The sequence below is a fragment of the Mustela lutreola genome, chromosome 13 (assembly GCF_030435805.1).
Source record: "Mustela lutreola isolate mMusLut2 chromosome 13, mMusLut2.pri, whole genome shotgun sequence".
Taxonomy (NCBI): domain Eukaryota; kingdom Metazoa; phylum Chordata; class Mammalia; order Carnivora; family Mustelidae; genus Mustela; species Mustela lutreola.
In genome coordinates, this window is record NC_081302.1 from 14,917,538 (window position 1) to 14,936,127 (window position 18,590).

The 18,590-nt window shown below is 50.3% G+C and overlaps 1 protein-coding gene across 1 annotated transcript in view; it reads left to right on the forward strand.

The window, feature by feature from the left end:
- The first annotated feature begins 299 nt into the window (after window positions 1-299).
- Window positions 300-18,590, forward strand: part of ABCC4 (ATP binding cassette subfamily C member 4) — a 248,047-nt gene continuing 229,756 nt past the window's right edge. The window contains exon 1 of the mRNA XM_059144719.1: window positions 300-526. Coding sequence (XP_059000702.1) covers window positions 453-526 — 74 coding nt within the window. The 5' untranslated portion in view covers window positions 300-452. The remainder of the gene's footprint in view (window positions 527-18,590) is intronic.

Here is an 18,590-nt window from a genome sequence, read left to right on the forward strand (position 1 = left end):
GCAAGCCGCAGCCCAGGGGGCGTCGCCGAGCCGCGGGGTGGGCAGGGTCGGCTCCTCCCCTCCGCCCCCAACGCTGGGTGCCTGGATCCCGAGCGCCAACTTCTGCAAAGTTCGCCGCCCGGTGAGAGCACGTGGGCGCCTGCGGGCAGCCGGCTCGGCCTACCCCCCTCCATCGGACGCGGCGGGCGGCCTCGCCTGGCGCCGCACGGGGGACGCGCAGCACCGCCGCCCGGTCCCGCCGCCTGCACTCCCGGCTCCCGGCGGCGGCTTCAGCAGCAGCCGCCGCCGCCGCCGCCGCCGCGCGGCCCGGGGGGCGGGAACGGGGCGGGCCGCCGGCGCTCCGCTCCCGGAAGCGGCGGGTTCTCGGGCTCCCGCCCAGGGGACCGGCGCGGCCGCCGGAGCTCCAGCATCCCCGCCGGCGCCTCCCGGAGCGGCGCGACCCCGGCGGCGAGATGCTGCCCGTGTACCCGGACGTGAAGCCCAACCCGCTGCAGAACGCCAACCTCTGCTCGCGCGTGTTCTTCTGGTGAGCGCCCCGCCCGAGCGGCCGCATCCCCCCGCCGCCGCCGCCACGCGCCTGCCCGCGGCCGCCGGCGCCTTCGGGGGCTGGACGGGGGAGCGTCGTGGCGGGGGGGCTCGGGCCGCCGGCGCCGCGCGGCTTCTGGCCGCGGGGGGGGGGGCACCCCACGCCGGCCGCGCGGTCCCCCGCCTGCGCCCTGGCGCGCCGGGCGGGCGGGAGCTGGGCTGGGGAGGGGAGCCGGGGACCTGGTGGCGCGGGGCTCCCAGGGGGCCCCTGCCTGGGCGTCGGCGGCCTCGCCAGCCTCCGGGGTCTGGGAGGAGGACGGGGAGGAGGAGGAGGAGCCGGAGCGGCCGCGGCAGCCGCCGCCGCAGCAGGGGTTGGGGAGGGGGAGATCCGAGGCCGCCCCGGGAGAAGTCCTGCCCACAGGGAGCACCGCCTGGATCCCCCCGCCTCCAGCCGCTGCCGCCTTGCCCCGCACCGCGCGGGGATTCGCCCTTCTCGCAAACCCGAGCTGCACCTTTTCCTTCCTAAGCAAGCAGCTTCTGAACAGCCTCCTTTATCTAAACCGAGGTCTAAGTCGGGCCCTGGACCGTTGCCACCCCCCCGTTGCGTCCCCACTCTTCCGATATACCGATCTGCCCTACGTGACCCGGAGCTGCACACTCCGCCGGCTCCTGTGTTCGTGACCACGTCCTGCTGTCTGTCTCCCTTTGTCCGCGTGCGGCTCACACCGTGTGTCCTGGGATCTCGTGGGGGCAGGTTTCGTTTCACTTTATTTCATGAATGGGAACACTGTTCTCGAACACGGTCAGCGTTTGTCTGGGACACACGTAACCACAGCTGGAGTACGGTTTTGGCACAGCCGCTTTCCCTTTTGCAATTATTTCCATTTCCACCTTGGAGGACCAGCTCCGGAGATGGGGTCCTTGAAGCCTGTGGGGTCGTCTCCGGATGTCTAGGCTTTGGAGAAGTGATCCGTGGTCTTCATGCGGGTGGTCCGGTCCAGGAGTCCTATCACCCAAAAATCACTGGAGGGTCCCCGAGCTGGGAGAGGACGCAGGTGAAAAACGGCTCAGAGAGGTGACGCAGGTGGCCGGTTTTCCATGTGGTAGCTGGGACCATGAACTAGATGGGCCCGAACCTGTGGGCTCTAATTGATAATTAGATAATTGATAATAGATAATTGATAATTAGATCTTCTGTTTCTTGACCCTAAACTAGCCCTCAGGCTTTAATCGTTCCCATATTCTGATATTTTAACTTTTTTTATGGGAAAGCCTAGGAGATACCAAGGGGGTGAGCTCTCTCTTAGGCTTGTTTTGATGGTGGCTTATTCCGTGTGTGGGGACCTCTCTTGGCCCTTTGGCCCCCCTCTTTTTTTTTTTTTTTTTTTTAAGATTTTATTTATTTATTTGACAGAGATCACAAGTAGGCAGAGAGGCAGGCAGAGAGAGGGAAGCAGGCTCCCTGCTGAGCAGAGAGCCTGATGCGGGACTCAATCCCAGGACCCTGAGATCATGACCTGAGCGGAAGGCAGCGGCTTAACCCACTGAGCCACCCAGGCGCCCCGCTCTTAAGGAAAGAAGAATTTGGGTAGAAGAAGGAATTTGGGTGTGGTTATCATAAATAGTAATGAAGTAGGCAAACATCTCCTTAACTTCAGGCTAGGGCAAGGAACTCTGGGAGCACTTTCTGTTTATGGGTTTTTCACAAGGTGTGTGCATGAAAATGGGCCGGTGAGGACTCAGATTGATGACTCGGGTAGGCGCTGTTTCCAGCTTCCCCCTTCTAGGGAAGGACCTCTGACCTCTGTCTTGCACCTGATGGCCTGGGATCATACAGCTGTGTCTTGGTAGAGCAGGATCCCCCATCAGGCCATCTGGCCCTGAGCCCTGTGTTTGCACCTGCTGGACTGAGCCACTGCTGTTGGGATCCTTGTTCTTAAATGCACGGAGAAGGCTATTCCAAACATGCCTTTGTGCTTATAGGATGGATTTTTTTTCTTTTTTGTTTTAGGCCTGATTTTCTTAAAGTCATTGCTGTTGGGGATGAGCTGGTGGACGTGAAACCTATCATGCTTGAGGATGTGTGTCTAAGGGCGGCTTGAGGGCGGCTGTCCTCTAAGCATGGCCCTCACACCTTCGGTGGCATCACCATCACCATCACCCAGGCGCTTGTTAGAAATGCAAGTTCTCTGGCACCCATTCCAGACCAGTTCTGTAAATTATGTAGAAACTTGGGGTGGGGGTGAGGTTTAAGCCTGTGCTCCAAGTGATTCTGATGGAAGGTTGAGCCTGGCTCACGACGCCCACTGGCATTGTTATTCCAGTTTTATAGTTTTAAAAAAGGGGCAAGTCTTTTGAGGTTATCTGTTGACCATGATTACCATCCTGTATCTGTTGACCTTCTGCATGTCTAGAGATTTGAAAATCTGAGGCCGCCTTGGTGATTTCCACGTGTACCCGGATGTCGGCGAGAAAGTTGAAATGAGTCCGGGCAGGAAGGGCTGCCTGGAGACAAGGCCCACCTTGCAGGGAAAACCTGCATCTTCTCATTGGATGTTTACTTTTCTTCTCAAATTTCATCTGCTTTCTGAACTTGTGAACTGGTAGCCCTCTACTCACAGGCTGCCAGGAACGAGCTTTATGGAGTTCTACACACATGGCCTTAGCGGGGTTTTGGTGGGTTTTGGTATTTCGACATCCAAGCTTGAACTTGGGTTTAGGAGGAGCTGTACACAATGGGTGTTGGTAATTGTTGCAGAATTTTGGTTTATTTTTTAAGTACGCTCCATGTCCAACGTCGTGCTTGAGCTCACCACCAAGACTTGCACACTTGACTGACTGAGCCAGGGAGGTGTCCGTGTTGTGTATTTTTCAAAAGAATATGTATAAGATTTATTTATTTTCTATTTTAATTTTTTTTGGTAAGATATTTAAAGCTACAGAAAGAGAAAGGAATATGGATGACTTATTTCTGTTAGCCAGGTAAACCTGCTGATGCGTTGGTTTCTTAGTCTTCCCCCTAAAACTCACAAAACACACACATGCCTTTTCTATAAAACCAAAAAGTTATTCTTCCCCTCCCAAATAGTTTTGAATCCTGATCCCTTCTTAATTATTTATTTATTTATTTTCCCTTCTTAATTTTTTACGGCTAACATTTATTCATAGCATTAAATCTTCAAAATGTGGTATTTAACAATTATAATTTACTTCCCTTTTGTTGAATACTGTTTATTTCTAATTACGATGTAATGCAGATCCATGCCTGTATATTTTGGTGCGTTTTTCCTTTTTCTCTGTAGCCAGAAGTGGAGTAACTGGTGAAAGGCAAAATTTTATTTTCTAATTTTGGACCAACTGACCCTCAGTGGTTTGCATGTATAGCTCATTGTCAACTTTAAGGACCTGAATTACTTTTTTTTCTAAGTCATGGATTAAGAATAATATCAGGGTTTTAATTTGAATTTGATTTTGTATCTTTGAATTGTGTATTGGACTTTTTTCCTGTGAGGTCTTTATATGTTTGAAAAAACTTGTAATAGTGCTTATTTTTTGAGATTTTCATTTGACTCTTAATTTAGATCAGAAGTTTTTTTTTTTCTTAAAGAATTTTAAAAAAGATTTTAAAACTTATTATTTTTAAAAGTTTTTATTTATTTATTTGACAGAGAGAGAGAGATCACAAGTAGGCAGAGCAGCAGGCAGAGAGAGAGGGGGAAGCAGGCTCCCTGCTGAGCAGAGAACCTGATGCGGGGCTCGATCCCAGGACCTTGGGATCATGACCTGAGCTTGAGGCAGAGGCTTAACCCACTGAGCCTCCCAGCCGCCCCTAAAATTATTTTTAATCTCTTCGTCCAATGGGGGCTCAGACTTACAACCTCAAGATCAAGAGTTACACACTACTGACTTAGCCAGCTAGGTGCTCCTAGATCAGAGGTTTTAAATTTCTAGATTATTGAGCTCTTCTTTCTGGTTTTTCCTGTTGCTTCTGTAATATATCTTTTTTAGATTCCAGCATCCTCTAAATCTCCGTAAGCATTTTCTTATACAAAGTCCACTAGAATTTCCTTTTGTATTTGGTATTAGGCCTCTTTTTTTTTTTTAAACAAAACAGCCCATTTTCTCATCATGGTTTATTGACTGATTCTTCCTCTTTCCTGTTATTGGAAACAAGTGGTGTAGGCTTATCCAGCTGGTACTAGATTGTCCTGTCCCCTGAGATGCCCTGGACGTGTCCTGCTCTCCTGGTGCACAGCTCCCTGGAGATGTGCTCCTGGTTTCCCTGTCTTCCCTCTCCCCGTGGTTAGCCGCTCAGGACCCGTTCCTAGAGAAGGCTTTGGGCCACACGCATGCAGGCCACCTGAGGGTGGCTGTGTTCTCACTCCCCTGCCACTGGTTCAGTCTGTGAACTGTCACTTTGGAAAGCCAGTGCTGTTAAGTCTCCAATCTGACTGCCACTGGTGTCAGATTGGAGACTTCCAATCTAAGAGGTTTGGTTTTGTCATTTATTTATTTTTTGGCGATGTTTCAATTATTTACTTGAGATGTTTCATTTTAAACTGGGGTTTTGCACCTTTTTAAGAATGCTTAAAATAAAAAAATATTTTAATTTCTTTTTTTTAAATTTTATTTGAGAAAGAGCCAGAGTGTGTGCCTGTGCCCAAGCAGGAGCGGGGGGGAGAGGGAGAGGAGAGAGAAGCGAACTTCCCACTCAGCATCTCATAGTCTGACACAGGGCTCGGGTCCCAAGAGCCTGAGACCTTGACCTGAGCAGAGAACCTGATGCTGAAGTCAGGTGCTTAACGGACGGAGCCACCCAAGCTCCCCATGAGATTTTAATTTTTTAAGTAATCTCTATGCCCAACGTGGACCTCGAATTTACAATCCTTAGATCAAGAGTTGCAAGTTTTAGTGACAGCCGGCTGCCCCTAGAATGCCTTTTATTTGTTCTTCTTCTTATTTTTTAAAGATTTTGTTTATTTATTTATTTGGGAGAGAGCATGGGAGTAGGGGAGAAGCAGAGGGTGAGGGACAAGCAGACTCTGTCCAGACTGGATGCCGTGACTCTGAGATCACCACCGCAGCCTGAACCAAGTCGGGCTGACTGAGCAACCCAGGTGCCCCTCCCCAGAATAACTTCTAATGTTAATCTCCTGTTGTTCATTAACAATCAGACGTACACATTTTGTACAAGGAGGCTGGCTTAGTTTTTCAGGGCCCTGTGTTTGGCTTCACCCTGTTCCCCTTTCTTTAGCATTTAGTTTGATGAGTTTTTGGCCAATTTATACAATAATTCCAAGCCCAAGCAAGATGTGGAACACCCTGAAGGTGTACTGAAATTTACTAAGCCTCTGCAATGAAATAAGTCGAGTAACAGAATATAAGTTCATCTCCTTTAATTTCTATTTGATTTTTTCTGTCTGTTTTTACACAGTTCCGCATCTGCTCCATGTGAGTAGGGTTAACTCAACTCATATTCATCAGGTGTATTAAGTAGATAATTTCCTTTTTTGAGTTCTCCAGGGGATCCCCTCTCCCTCTTGTATCTCCCAGGCTTGGCCTGCTCTGTGGGGTGAGGAACCCAGTGAGGTCATGCGCCCTGTGAGCCTTTATCCGAAATCTTGCCTGTCAGTTCTCAGTGGGGACAGCAAACCCTGTCCCCTAACACGAGAATGTCTCTGTGGGTTTCTTTTCTGTGTGAATCTGAAGCCCCTGCAAATGTTTTCTGTGTTTCTATGCTGATGAATTGTGTAAAGGTGGTTGCCAGCACTGCAGTGGGAAGGACAGGGCTTTGGAATGCGTTCACGTCTTCTCTTTGGCCCTGCAAATTCCCTGTGGCTACCTGTAAGAGAATGATCTGAGCCTTGAAATTGGGAGACTGGGGATGATTGTTAATGTAAAGTCTCCTAGTCCAGAGCTAAGGCCTCTGGTTGTTATGGCCAGGGGTTCCTGAAGACTGGAATGTTAAGTTTTAGATCCATTTCAAGATTGATCCATTTTTTATTTTTTTATTTTCAGGGTTTTTTTCTTTTTTTTTTTTTAAGGTTTTATTTGACAGAGCGTCCGCGCACAAGCAGGGGGAGCAGGTGCCCTATTTTTAGTTTTTAACTATTTTTAAGTAATCTCTACACCCAACATAGGGCTTGAACCACAACCCCAAGATCAAGAGTCACATGTTCTTCCGACTAAGCCAGCCGGGGACCCCAAAGATTGAGCCATTTCAAGATTAATCCTTCTAAGATCTCTTTATATTATGTACATAGTGTGAGATAACTAAAAATGTAAGATAGAGGGCAGGATTAAATTTTTTTAGAAGTTAAATCTCATGTTTATCGGGACGCCTGGGTGGCTCAGGTGGTTGGGCATCTGCCTTCTGCTCATGTCGTGATCTCAGGGTCCTGGGATCAAGTCTTGCTTGGGGGAGGGTCCCTACTCAGTGGGGAGTCTGCTCTCCCTCTCCCCCCTCCCCCCTCGGTATCTCTCTCAAATAAATAAAATCTTTAAAATGAAACAAACTCGTGTTTACTTATTTCAGTAGTATTTTCCAAGACACGATTAAAAATGCAGATGAGGGTCCTTCCTTCTGGGAAGGTATTTTGGGGATCTGCATTTCAGTTCCTGCTGGGCACTTAGGGCGAAGGTGGTTAGCCCTCGGGGCTGGGTCCACTGAGACAGCAGTACTGATCGTCACTAACACCTGCTGAACGCTTCCTGGGGCTCAGCCTCGTTTGCTCGCGGTTTCAGTGTCTCAGGCAGTCCTCGGTCCTGTATGGCAGTGCATCTCCAGAGAGGTTGGGGCACTTGTCGTCGACAGCACAGCCCGGTGGGCGGGGGGAGGTCTGCAGTGTGCCAGTTGGTGTGGTGCCCATGTCCTCAGCCCACACAGCCGCCCAAGTGCTCAGGCTTGTGTCTGCCTGGCTGTGACAGGTAACCCCCAGCAGACATTTACAGCTCAGGTCCGGGAGTGACCACGCCCTTCTCAGATGCTCACAGGAGAAGGTTCCACCCTCTCTCCATTATGCCGTCGCCCGATCTGCCCTGTGTGTTGTTGGCCATCAGGTTCATAAGGCACCAACCTGTCTGTTCCTGCTGATGTTGCTGACCTCAGATCCCGTCAGCTGAACTTGAGACATGCCCTTGGAGTCCTTCATTCGGCAGGCGCTTCCAGAATATGAATGTGTGAGACCCGAAGGGAAGGAAAGGCACAGAGGTGCGCGTCCTCCTGGAGCGTGTGTCCCTCTCCTCTGTTCCAGCCTCCCTTGGCTTTTCCTCCTCACAATGGGTTCCCCCCACCAGTCTTTCCCCTAAGATCCATGCCGTCCTCCTGTTTAAAAACCTCTCATACCTCCCAACGGCTTTCAAGAGCAGGTCTTAAGGGTGGCAACTCAGAATCCTTCAGGACCTGCCTTTTGCGTCTCGTCTTCCATCATCTCTCTCACCTCTGGACTTTTCTGATGAGGTGAGGCAGATCTGGTAACTACCGGAGCCGGACTGCTGTCCCGACTGATGAGGGGCAGCTGCCTCTTGGTGAACCCCTTACTGGGCTGTTTGCCAGGGTGTGGGAGCGAATGGAGGAAAGCAGGCTGGATGCCCGTACCCTTGCCAGAGGCCCATGTGTACAGCCCTGAGCTCTAATCCAGGAGATACCGACCGTGGAGCTGCATCCCCCCTGCCTTGGAGCTGAAGTGCCTGCCATATAGATCTGAACTCTACCGCTTACCCAACCAAAGGCAAGTTTCCTCATCTGTGAGATGGGAATAATCACGATACCCATCTCCTAGGGTTGTTGAGAGGATTAAATGAACCAAACACTGTTGGTTTACCAAAATAGTGAATAAATAGTAAGAGGAAACCAGGCCACCTTCCTCTAGTTACTTAGCATTTGTAAACTAACAGTTTCATTTGTAAATTGCCAGAGTTTATTTCCCAGTTAGAGGATGAATGTAAATTTCGGAGTCTCATGCCTTACCGGTAGGAACCTAATGGGGGGTTTGCGGGGGAGTTGGCAGCCCGAGTCAATTTTTTTTAACAGGGTTCTGGGAGACTCAGGGTTCTGAGCTTTGGGAACCAAGTTTCCGGGCTCTCTTTCAGCCCTTAAAGTCCATTTCTGGTTGAGAGCACAGTGGGAGGCCAAGGGTACTGGTCCAGCTTGTAGTTTAGGTAATTCTTTGGGCCAACATTTGAGGGCCTTTTGTGTTCCTGCATTCAAATCCATAAAAATAACATTCCTGTTCTCAAAGCGCTCACCCAGTCCAGTCTTCTTAATTCTGTCACTGGTGTCAGCTTCTGAGCAAAACAAGCCCCTAATCTTAGTGACTTAGTTAAAAAACCAAAACAAAACACACAGGAAGTCACGTTTGTAGACCTTTCCGGGTTGGTGGGAGTGGGGAGCCACCCCACACACTTACTCAGTAGCTGGTCTTTCTGTATCTTGTGGCTCGGTTCTTGGGTCCTCTCCAAGTCCTCTTAATTCAGCTGGAAAGGAGTTATTTGTGGCCGGTTTTTGTGTTCGTGGCTTGGCAGCTACCTACGTCCTTGACACTCACGTTTTATCGGCAAGGTGTCCGCCACACGGTTGCCTCTACCGTTAGGTGGGCTAGAAAGTGTGGGCCATGTGTCCAGGTCGCTGTGAGAGAATGACGACACGTCGGGTGTGCGGTGTTTAGATGTGGGACTGATGCACGCGCCAATGGGGGGGTTCAGGGAGGGGTCGCGTGGGACAGGTGGGGAGTCCTCTTGGAGGGTGGACGGGCATGTGTAGGGCACAGGATTCTGGAAGGCTGGAATGTCCTGAGAACAGTGATCAGGTGTTGTGGACGCCCCTCACCCCCCCAACCTGGTGATTTTGATACTGTCATCCAGGATCACACTCCTGCCCGTTTCACCCTCCCAGCTTTCGTCCTTATCTCTTCTGCCCAGTCCTGGCCTCCATGAGCACCTCTAGTCCTTCTGGCGTTAGCTCCTAATTCCTTTCACTGGCTCCGTGGCCACTTCTGGGCCATCCTCTTCCTGGGGCTAGTTCCTGTGTGCTCTGCTTCCCCAGGCTAGCTGGTATCTGCCCTACTTCCAGGGTCCCGGAGTTATAGGGTTGGATGGGAGAGATCTTAGATCATACTCAATGCAGGAATCCCTTCTGGACATCGTTCAGTGGGGAAGTTTGCTGCTCTTACTAATCTTCATTCTGGAATGATAGAAGACTGCTGTTACAAGCCAGTTTTCTTTTTGGGTAGTTTCTGCCCATCTGTATCTCTCTCTCTCTCTCTCTTTTTTTTTCTTTTTTTTTGTCAACACACAGCGTTGACTCCCCCTTCCACGTGCTGGCCTTCTGGTATTCTTCAAAGACCACCCTCATGGTTCTATTTAAATCTTTTTTTGGGGGGTGGCACCTGGGCGGCTCGGTTGTTAACTGTCCTTAGGCTCAGGTCGTGATCCTAGGGTCCTGGGATTGAGCCCCATATCAGGCTCCCTGCTCGGTGAGCAGCCTGCTTCTCCCTCTCCCACTCCCTCTGCTTATGTTCCTTCTTAAGCTGTGTCTTTCTCTGTCAAATAAGTAAATAAAATCTTAAAAAAAATTAAAAAAATATGGATCCATTAAATCTTTCAGGTATTTGTCTCCAGTTCTTAGGTTGCCTTTAAATGACAGGGGTTTTGGACCCTTTTCCATCTGCTTGAACTGAATATGCTTTGGTTTATCAACGTCTTTATATTACTGTGGCATCTAGAATTTACCTACTATTCTAGGTTTATTCTGGCCAGCGTCAGTGTTTGAAGTAACTGATCTGACAGTTTAACAACTATTTTTGAGTGCTTGCTGTGTTGGGGGAATGTTCTAAAGCAGGAGTTGGCAAACTGTGACCCGCAGGTCAAATCCAGCCTACTGTCTATTTTTGTAAATAAAGTTTTATTGGAACATGGTTGTGCTCATTCATTTATATATTGTCCGTGGGCTACAACAGCGGAGTTGAGTGTTTGGTACAGAGACTGTATGACCTGCAATGTCTAAAATATTTATGATCTAGTTCTTTACAGAAAATGTTTGCCCCGCCCACTACCCCATTCCAAATGTTTGGGATATATTAAGAATAGATTAAAATCCATGGGCAGAAGCAGGGAGACCTGTGGGAGATTTTTCACAGTGGTTCAGGCAAGAGGTAGCTTTGACCAGGAGGGTGATGGGAGTGGCGATGGTGAGTAGTTGGGTTCAGGAAAGAGTTTATTCGAAGGTAGAGCTGGGCATCTCGGATATTAGATTGTGGAACTATCTAATATCTAATATGTAATCTATCTAATGTCTAATATCTAATATCTAATATCTAACTATCTAACTACCTAATAATTGTGGAAGAGACAGGCAAGGTTGCCTCTGGGTTCAGCCCGAGCCCCCGGAAGGATCGAGTCCCCATTCAGTGAGCTGCTGACGCCTGCAGGAGGAGTAGGTTGGAGAAGACCAGGAGTTCGGATTTGACCATATTCAGTTTGAGATGCCTTCCACACGTTTAAGTAGGGAGGTGGGGTATGCATTGATCGTGTGTCGGGGGCTCCAGGAAGAAGCCTGGGCTGGCGAGAACACTTGGGTATGGTGAGCGGTATATACCGCTGGGCTGTGTTGGACACATGGACAACTGACATCACAGTCAGTGGGGTTTGTCCCCACACAAAGTTCATTTTGTTGGTCTCAGGGTCCAGCATCCATTGCTGTCGGTTGAAAGTAATGCCAGAAAGGACAGGTCTTGGAACTGTCCTGCAGGTTGTGGCTGATCCACTCGTGAGCACTGGGTCGAAGATGAACTTGCCACAGGTATGTGGGGAGGTCATGTCGTCTGTCTTATGGGAGTCCAGAGGTACCTTATGTACTTGGCAGTCAGTCTGAAATCCTGCAGAGAAAGGAATTAGCACGATTTCCTCTTAATGAGCACAGCCTGGCTCTTGTGGGATCTTTCCTTTTTTTTTTTTTTTTTTTTTTTTAAGATTTATTTATTTACTTGAGAGAGCACGCAAGCAAGAGCACACACAGAGGGAGAGGGAGAAGCAGACTCTCCGCTGAGCAGAGACCCTGACATGGGGCCCATGCCAGAACCCTGGGATCACAACCTGAGCTGAAGGCAGATGCTTAACCGACAGCCATCCAAGTGCCCCGCATTTGTGACTTTTTTTTTTAAAGATTTTATTTATTTGACAGAGAGATCTCAAGCAGGCAGAGCGGCAGGCAGAGAGAGGGGGAAGCACGGTCTCTACTGAGCAGAGAGCCGGAAGCGGGGCTTGATCCCAGGACCCTGAAATCACGTCCTGGGCCGAAGGCAGAGGCTTAACCCACTGAGCCACTGAGGTGCCCCCCATTTGTGACTTTTAAAGCTAAGCTGTTAACTCATTGAGGGCAGGAACAAGTGTCTTTAACACCTTTATTCTGGTGCCTAACCGAGCATCTTGAACTTAGCAGGCTTACCCAGTGATTGTAAGTTATGACTTTAGCCTTCCTAATCGAAGTTTCTCTAATTTGGAAATGCAGGGCTCTGCCTTAAAAAGGAGCAAGCTGGGCATTATGGAATGTTGACCTTAAAAATAAAACTGTCAGTTGTGTTACAAGCAAAAATGAATTTATATCGGAATAGCAGAAAATTGCAGGCGGGGACATTCAAGCTATAGCAAAACTGTAGGCAAGTATGAAGTGTAAAGAAGAGGAACCTCCCCCCCCCTTTTAAAGATCTTTTTAAAAAAAATTAATTTATTTGACAGAGAGAGAAAGATCACAAGTAGGCAGAGAGGCAGGCAGAGAGAGAGGGGGAAGCAGGCTTCCTACTGAGCAGAAAGCCCGATGCGGAGCTCAGTCCTAGGACCCTGAGATCATGACCTAGGCCAAAGGCAGAGGCTTAACCCACTGAGCCAGCCAGGTGCCTCAAAGATCTTATTTATTTGACAGAGAAAGCAAGAGAGCACAAGCAGGGGGAACAGCAGGCAGAGGGAGAAGCAGGTTCCCTGCTCAGGGAGGAGGCTGAATGGAGGGGTCTCGATCCCAGGATCCTGGGATCATAACCCGAGCTGAAGTCAGACGCTTGGCTGAGTGAGCCACCCAGGTGCCCCTCCTGACTCCATTTTAATTAATTAGTTAGTTTTTGAAGATTTTATTTATTTAGTAGAGATGATGAGAGGGGGAACACAAGCAGGGGGAGTCGGAGAGGGAGAAGCAGACTTCCCACCGAGCAGGGAGCCTGATGTGGCTCATGACCTGAGCCAAAGGCAGATGCTTAACGATTGAGTCACCCAGGCACCCCAGTCTCGGTGTATTCTAAAACTTGTGTTTTAAATATAATAAATGGATAAAATGCTATCCACTTACTTTTCGTCCCCACTTGGAATGAAGCAGGGCAAGGCAGCAGGGAGGGAATGTGGAAGTGGTGTGGTGTGTCATCTCCATGTCCCATGGAGAGGTAACCTGTTAGTAACTGCTGCAGAAATTAAGATTTGTTAAAAAAAAGCAACGAAGGGAAATGTAATTTGTACTGAGAATGGGGTCACTGTCCGGAAGCACTTGGGAAATTATAAGATGGTGGTAGCTGTATTCTCCAGAAGGTTCCTAGAAAACCCTTGCATAGCAGAGCAACGTGGCCAAAACCACCCAAGTGAGCATCTGGCACCTGCTTTATTTCTGCCTTGCTCTTGGACTCCATCCCTGCAGAACCGCGAGAGGCTCAATTTTGTTACTGAAGTCACCTTGTCTGTGTATTTTGTAATGCATTCCCCCCCACTCCCACCCTATCTGAGGCTCCCTGTGTGTCCTGGAAGGTCCTGGTTGGAGCCAGTGTCCCTCGCAGTCACTGGTCAGAGCTGCTTTGTATCGTGGTCATTTGACCTCTATTACACTGAATTCACTAAGGACTTTGACCTCACGACCTTAGCCTTCTCTCGACCTGCTGGTTATGGACCTGCTGCCTCAAATTTTGAGTCGAATTTCAGGGTAAAAGTCCCCAGAACTTTTCAGTCTTGGAGGCAGTGCCCTTAAAAACCCTTCAGAGGACTTGACCCGGTAGGAGAATGAGCTTCTCTCCTGGACGGGCGGGCCGGGAGTTCAAGTGTCATTCTCGCTCCTGAAACTGGATCACGCAGGCTGGTGTCCGTTCCTGGGAGCCAGGTCTGCATCCGGGGTGAGGGACCGTCCCACGTACGTTAGGTTCTTTAAGGCTCGTGCCCCGAACTTTCTCTTTTACATCCGCATGGAAATGAACCAAGTTAGTTTGCTTCTGTGAAAGCCCCGTGCAAGTCCTTAGTGTGCCAAGTATTAACAGCTGAGAAAAAGAGGGGACCGTCATTCTCAGCATGCTCCGAATCCTCTCTGCTTTTCCCCTTTCGCGTGCACGTAGTCCAGTTTTTTTTAAAAGAGATCTTTTAAAGAGAATTCGCCCCCCTGAGTCAGCCAGATTAGGATCCCTTCCTCCCTCTCTGTCTCTTTCTCTCACTCTGTCGCTCTTCGGTCATCTCCGCTAGGAGCTGCTCAGAAAGGAAGCCGAAGTCTTGGAATTCCTTAAGGCTGCTTCGTGGACTCGGACCCCCTGGAGGGAGGGATTCCTTTCCTGTAAGGGGGAGGCACAGTTTCTAAGACGGCTTCCAGGAAGGATGGGGTGCAGCAGGAAGGAGCCCCACAGAGCAGCGACTCACACACGCTCCGCTCCGGAGCAGGGAATTTCGGCGCCTTTGAGTTCTGGGAATTGGCGTTTTTCTGTCGAGGGCAGAACGAAGTGAAGGCACGGCTCCTCCTCTGTGGGTCAGGCTGTGGGGACGGTGGTGTGGGAGGTGCGTGAGGGCTGTGGCAGGCGGGTTGAACCCCGACTGGCGAACCTGAGATCAGCCAGAGGCAGGTGGGCTTAAGCCAGCCCTGGGTCAGACCGGAGAAGGTCTGGTTCAAAGCCATTAGCGGTTTCCTCCCTCTCACAGGGGATTCCTGGCAGGAATTTCAAGGAAGAGGTAACCGTGAGCACGGATGTGGCACCCTGTGTGCGGAAGGGCCGACCGTCTGGTGCTGGGGGGAGAACGTAAGCACGGGTGAGGCTAGCATGTTCTTCCAGGATGGGGACCCCCCACCCCAAGGAAGCCTGGCGTGCTGACTCCTCCCTGTGGCTCCTCCCTGTGGCTCCTAGGGCGCTGCTGGTGGCTGAAGGTCCCATTCCACATTACCTGCCAGTGCTGTGCTTCCTTCCACCTCCTGCTTTACCTGCTATGTTCTCTTGAACCTTCTGTGTCCCCCCCCAAGTCAGCCCCGGTTCCTGGTTCTCTCCCGCAACCCAAGTCACCCCCATTAGATTCCACAAAAATCTATCTGCGATGGGGTCTGGGGGTTTGTGAAGATAGGGGTTGCGTGTTGGGTGGGCTCCCCCCCGGCCCTGCAGGCAGTGGCCCCCCTCATCTTGGGCACAGACATTCTGATCGCTCCAGGCCTTTTGTGAACAGTTTGCTGCCTTACTGTGTACACTCCTGTCACATGAGGTATGGTGGTACTGTAGACGTGGTGATGTTTGTACACGCTTTGCCCAGCGCACCCCTTTGCCTCCAGCTGAGGATACTGGGGTGCACAGGGTATGTTTTGGGCCCACAGCAGCACAACTTCGTCAATGGAGGGGATGGGGCTGTTTGATCCCCAGCTTCAGATGTTGGAAGTCATGAGCAGAGGTCCCTGGAAGCAGAGGAGGGAGAGTTACCAGTGAGCGTGTGGGCTGAGCCTGAGGAGCTGGTGTGATCCAGGGAAAAAAGGCTTCTTAGAAGAGGTGCTCCTTGTTAAACTGCATTGTGTTTTAGTTTGTGCAAAAGTTCTTCCCTCGGGGCACCTGGGCGGCTCAGTGGGTTAGGCCTCTGCCTTCGGCTCAGGTCATGATCCTTGGGTCCTGGAATGGAGCCCCGCATAGGGCTCTCTGCTCAGCGGGGAGCCTGCTTCCTCCTCTCTCTCTGCCTCTCTGCCTACTGGTGATCTCTCTCTCTCTCTCTCTCTGTCAAATAAATAAATAAAATCTTTAAAAAAAAAAGTTCTTCCCTCTTCTCAAATCCCAAAAGAGGTGTACCTCCAGAAACCTGATGTGTTACAGATGGCTTCTTTTTCCTATATTAGTAGTCTGGTGTCTGTATTCAGGCCTAGTCTTTACTTCTTCTTCTTCTTTTTTTTTTTTTTTAATTTTTAAAGATTTGTTTATTTATTTTTTTGACAGAGATCACAAGTAGGCAGAGAGGCAGGCAGAGAGAGAGGAGGGAAAGCAGGCTCCCAGCTGAGCAGAGAGCCGAATGCGGGACTTGATCCCAGGACCCTGATCATGGACCGGATTATAACCCAAGCAGAGGCTCTAACCCATTGAGCCACCCAGGTGCCCCCCCAAGTCTTTACTTCTGAGGTGGCCCCTGGCCCCTGATGGATTTAACCCTTAGGTTAGACTATAGAGAGAAGGGTTTGTGTTCTTTATACCTGGGTTCTCCATTAAAAAAAAAAAAAAATGTTTGAGAGAGAGAGAAAAACATCACAGGCAGGTAGACGGGGCAGAGGGAGAAGCAGACTCCTTGCTGAGTGGGGAGCCTGTCGCGGGGCTCAATCCCGGGACCCTGGGATCATGACCTGAATGAAAGGCAGGTACCAACTGACCGAGTCGCCCAGGTGCCCCTTCCCATTTTATTTATCTGAGAGAGAGAGTGTATGTGTGTGTCCGGGGTGAGGGGGGAAGCAGAGGGAGAGAAGGAGAATTTCAGACAGACTCCCCGCTGAGCCCAATGTGGGGCTTGATCTCATGATCCTGAGAGCATGACCTGAGCTGAAATTGGGAGTCAGATGCTTAACCCACTGAGCCATCCCGGCGCCCCTGTCTATATCTGGGTCTCCAGATAGGCCACTGTTCTCTGTGGTGTTCTTGCTTCTTTTTATTTCGGAAGGAAATGGTTTGGTGTGGTAGCCTTCCCCCCTCAACTCCCCCCCACTAAAGGAAAAGAAATCCTACCTCGATTTAAAGTAAATCAGATCAAGAGTAAAATTTTTTTTTAAAAGATTTTATTTATTTATTTGACAGAGAAATCACAAGTAGGCAGAGCAGCAGGCAGAGAGAGAGGGGGAAGCAGGCTCCCTGCTGAGCAGAGATGCAGGGCTCGTGACCTGAGCTGAAGGCAGAGGCCTAACCCACTGAGCCACCTAGATGCCCCAAGAATAAAATTTTTGAGGGGTACCTGGGTGGTGCTATGGGTTAAGCATCTGGTCTTGGTTTTGATTCAGGTCATGATCTCAGGGTCTTGAGATCGAGCCCTGCCTCGGGTTCCTAGCTCAGAGGGGGGAGTCTGCTTGAGAGTCTCTCCCTCTCCCTCTGCCCCTCCCACTTGTGCTCTCTCTCAAATAAATAAATAAATTGTCAATTTTTGTTTTTGTTTTTGTTTTTTTTTTTTTTTTGATTGCCTGAGGTCCTAGAGCTGTTGCCAGTCTTGTTTTTAATTTTTCTTTTCACCTGTGCCTTTTGCTTCTAACTCTTGTTTTGCCCCTTACCCTGTTGTAATTATTAATGACCCCTCATTTTACTCCTAGGGGTGTCTTAGGTTGGATGATAAATAATATCGCTCTAAGTGAGCTGAAGTTTGTATTCCCTAAACTATACCCTTCACTGCGCCGTGGAACTTGGGCAGCAAGTGTGGTCAGGGTGAGGCCAGACGTTTGCTACTCTTGTGCCGGGAGTGATGGGTAGTGAAAACCCGGGATCCGCCCCAACCTGGGAGAACCTGCCGCCTGGGCTTCGTCGGTGAGAATGCGTGAAAAGCTCCCGTGAAAGCTCCCGGGAGAGCGTGCGGCCCTGGAGGTGGCCCCTCGTAGACCAGGCGGGTCCCACCAGGCGATGGGAGTGTGGACGGAGATGGGTGGTCCAGTTCGTGGCGCCGGACGGGTCTCCCGGGATGCGTTGGAGTCCAGCCAGTGAAGACCACTGTGGCCCAGCACTCAGCTTCTCTGCGTGGGAGGTAGGGGGAGCGAGCTGGCCAGGGGGCCATGGCCCGGGGCTTGTGGTGAGCTGTCTGGGAACCGGGGAAGTCCTGGGGCAGGAGGAAAGGCTGGAAGTCCCCTGAGATGACACAGACCTTCACCTCTGAGTGGCCCTGCATGGCGCCCAGCACTTGGGGGCTGCTGAGCTGGTGGAGGCTGGCAGGCGGCACCCCCAGGTGACTGTCCTGGCTGAGGAACTAACAATGTGTGCCCTCGGGCCACATCCAGTCCCAGCCAGTTTCTGTCTTTGTCCATGGAACATGCCAGTAGTAACTGGGTAGATGGAAGAAGTCCCGGAGCCCGGCTCCCTCTCCCAGATTCTCCGATTCACTCCCTTCTACAGGACATTCTTTTATTATCTCGCTCCATTAGCGGCAAATGCTTAGTATTTCAGGATTTTTCTGTGCATGCCATAGACCTCCGGGCTTCTCACTCGCTGATCTTTTTCTTGGAACATGCTGACCTGCGTCTCGGTCCACGCCCGGCCTCCTCTGAGAGCCTCCCTCACCTCCAGCTAGAGTAACCGCCGCCAGCCTCAGCCGCCTCTTTCATTTTCGCCCTGATCGTTGTCATCGCTCTGGACCTGTCTTCAGGCAGTTGTCCCTGCTTTCCTTCCTGTGAGCTCCACGGAAGAGGCCATCTGTGGGCAACAGTCCAGGAAAGGTCTTGGCACATGGTAGACCAGCACTTAGGACCTCATCTGAATTAGTGACTGTCAGAATTCCTGTTTACTCCAATCCTGTTGCTGAGAACCTGGTTAAAAAGAAAAAAAAAAAAAGAAAGAAAGAAAAAAAAAGTGAGGGACGCCTGGGTGGCTCAGGGTCATGATCTCAGGGTCCTGGGATCAAGTCCTACATTGGACCCCCTGCTCAGCGTGGAGCCTGCTTCTCCCTCTCCCACTGCTGCTCCTCCTGCTTGTGCGCACTCTCTCTGTCAAATAAATAAATAAAATCTCTACAACAAAAGTTGTGGGTTACATTTGAAAAAAAATGCATAAAGGCATGTACGCATTCTGTGCTTTGAGAGCATGTGAGGGCTGCTACCTTGGGGATCAGTGGGGATGATGGGGGAAGATGCCGTTTGA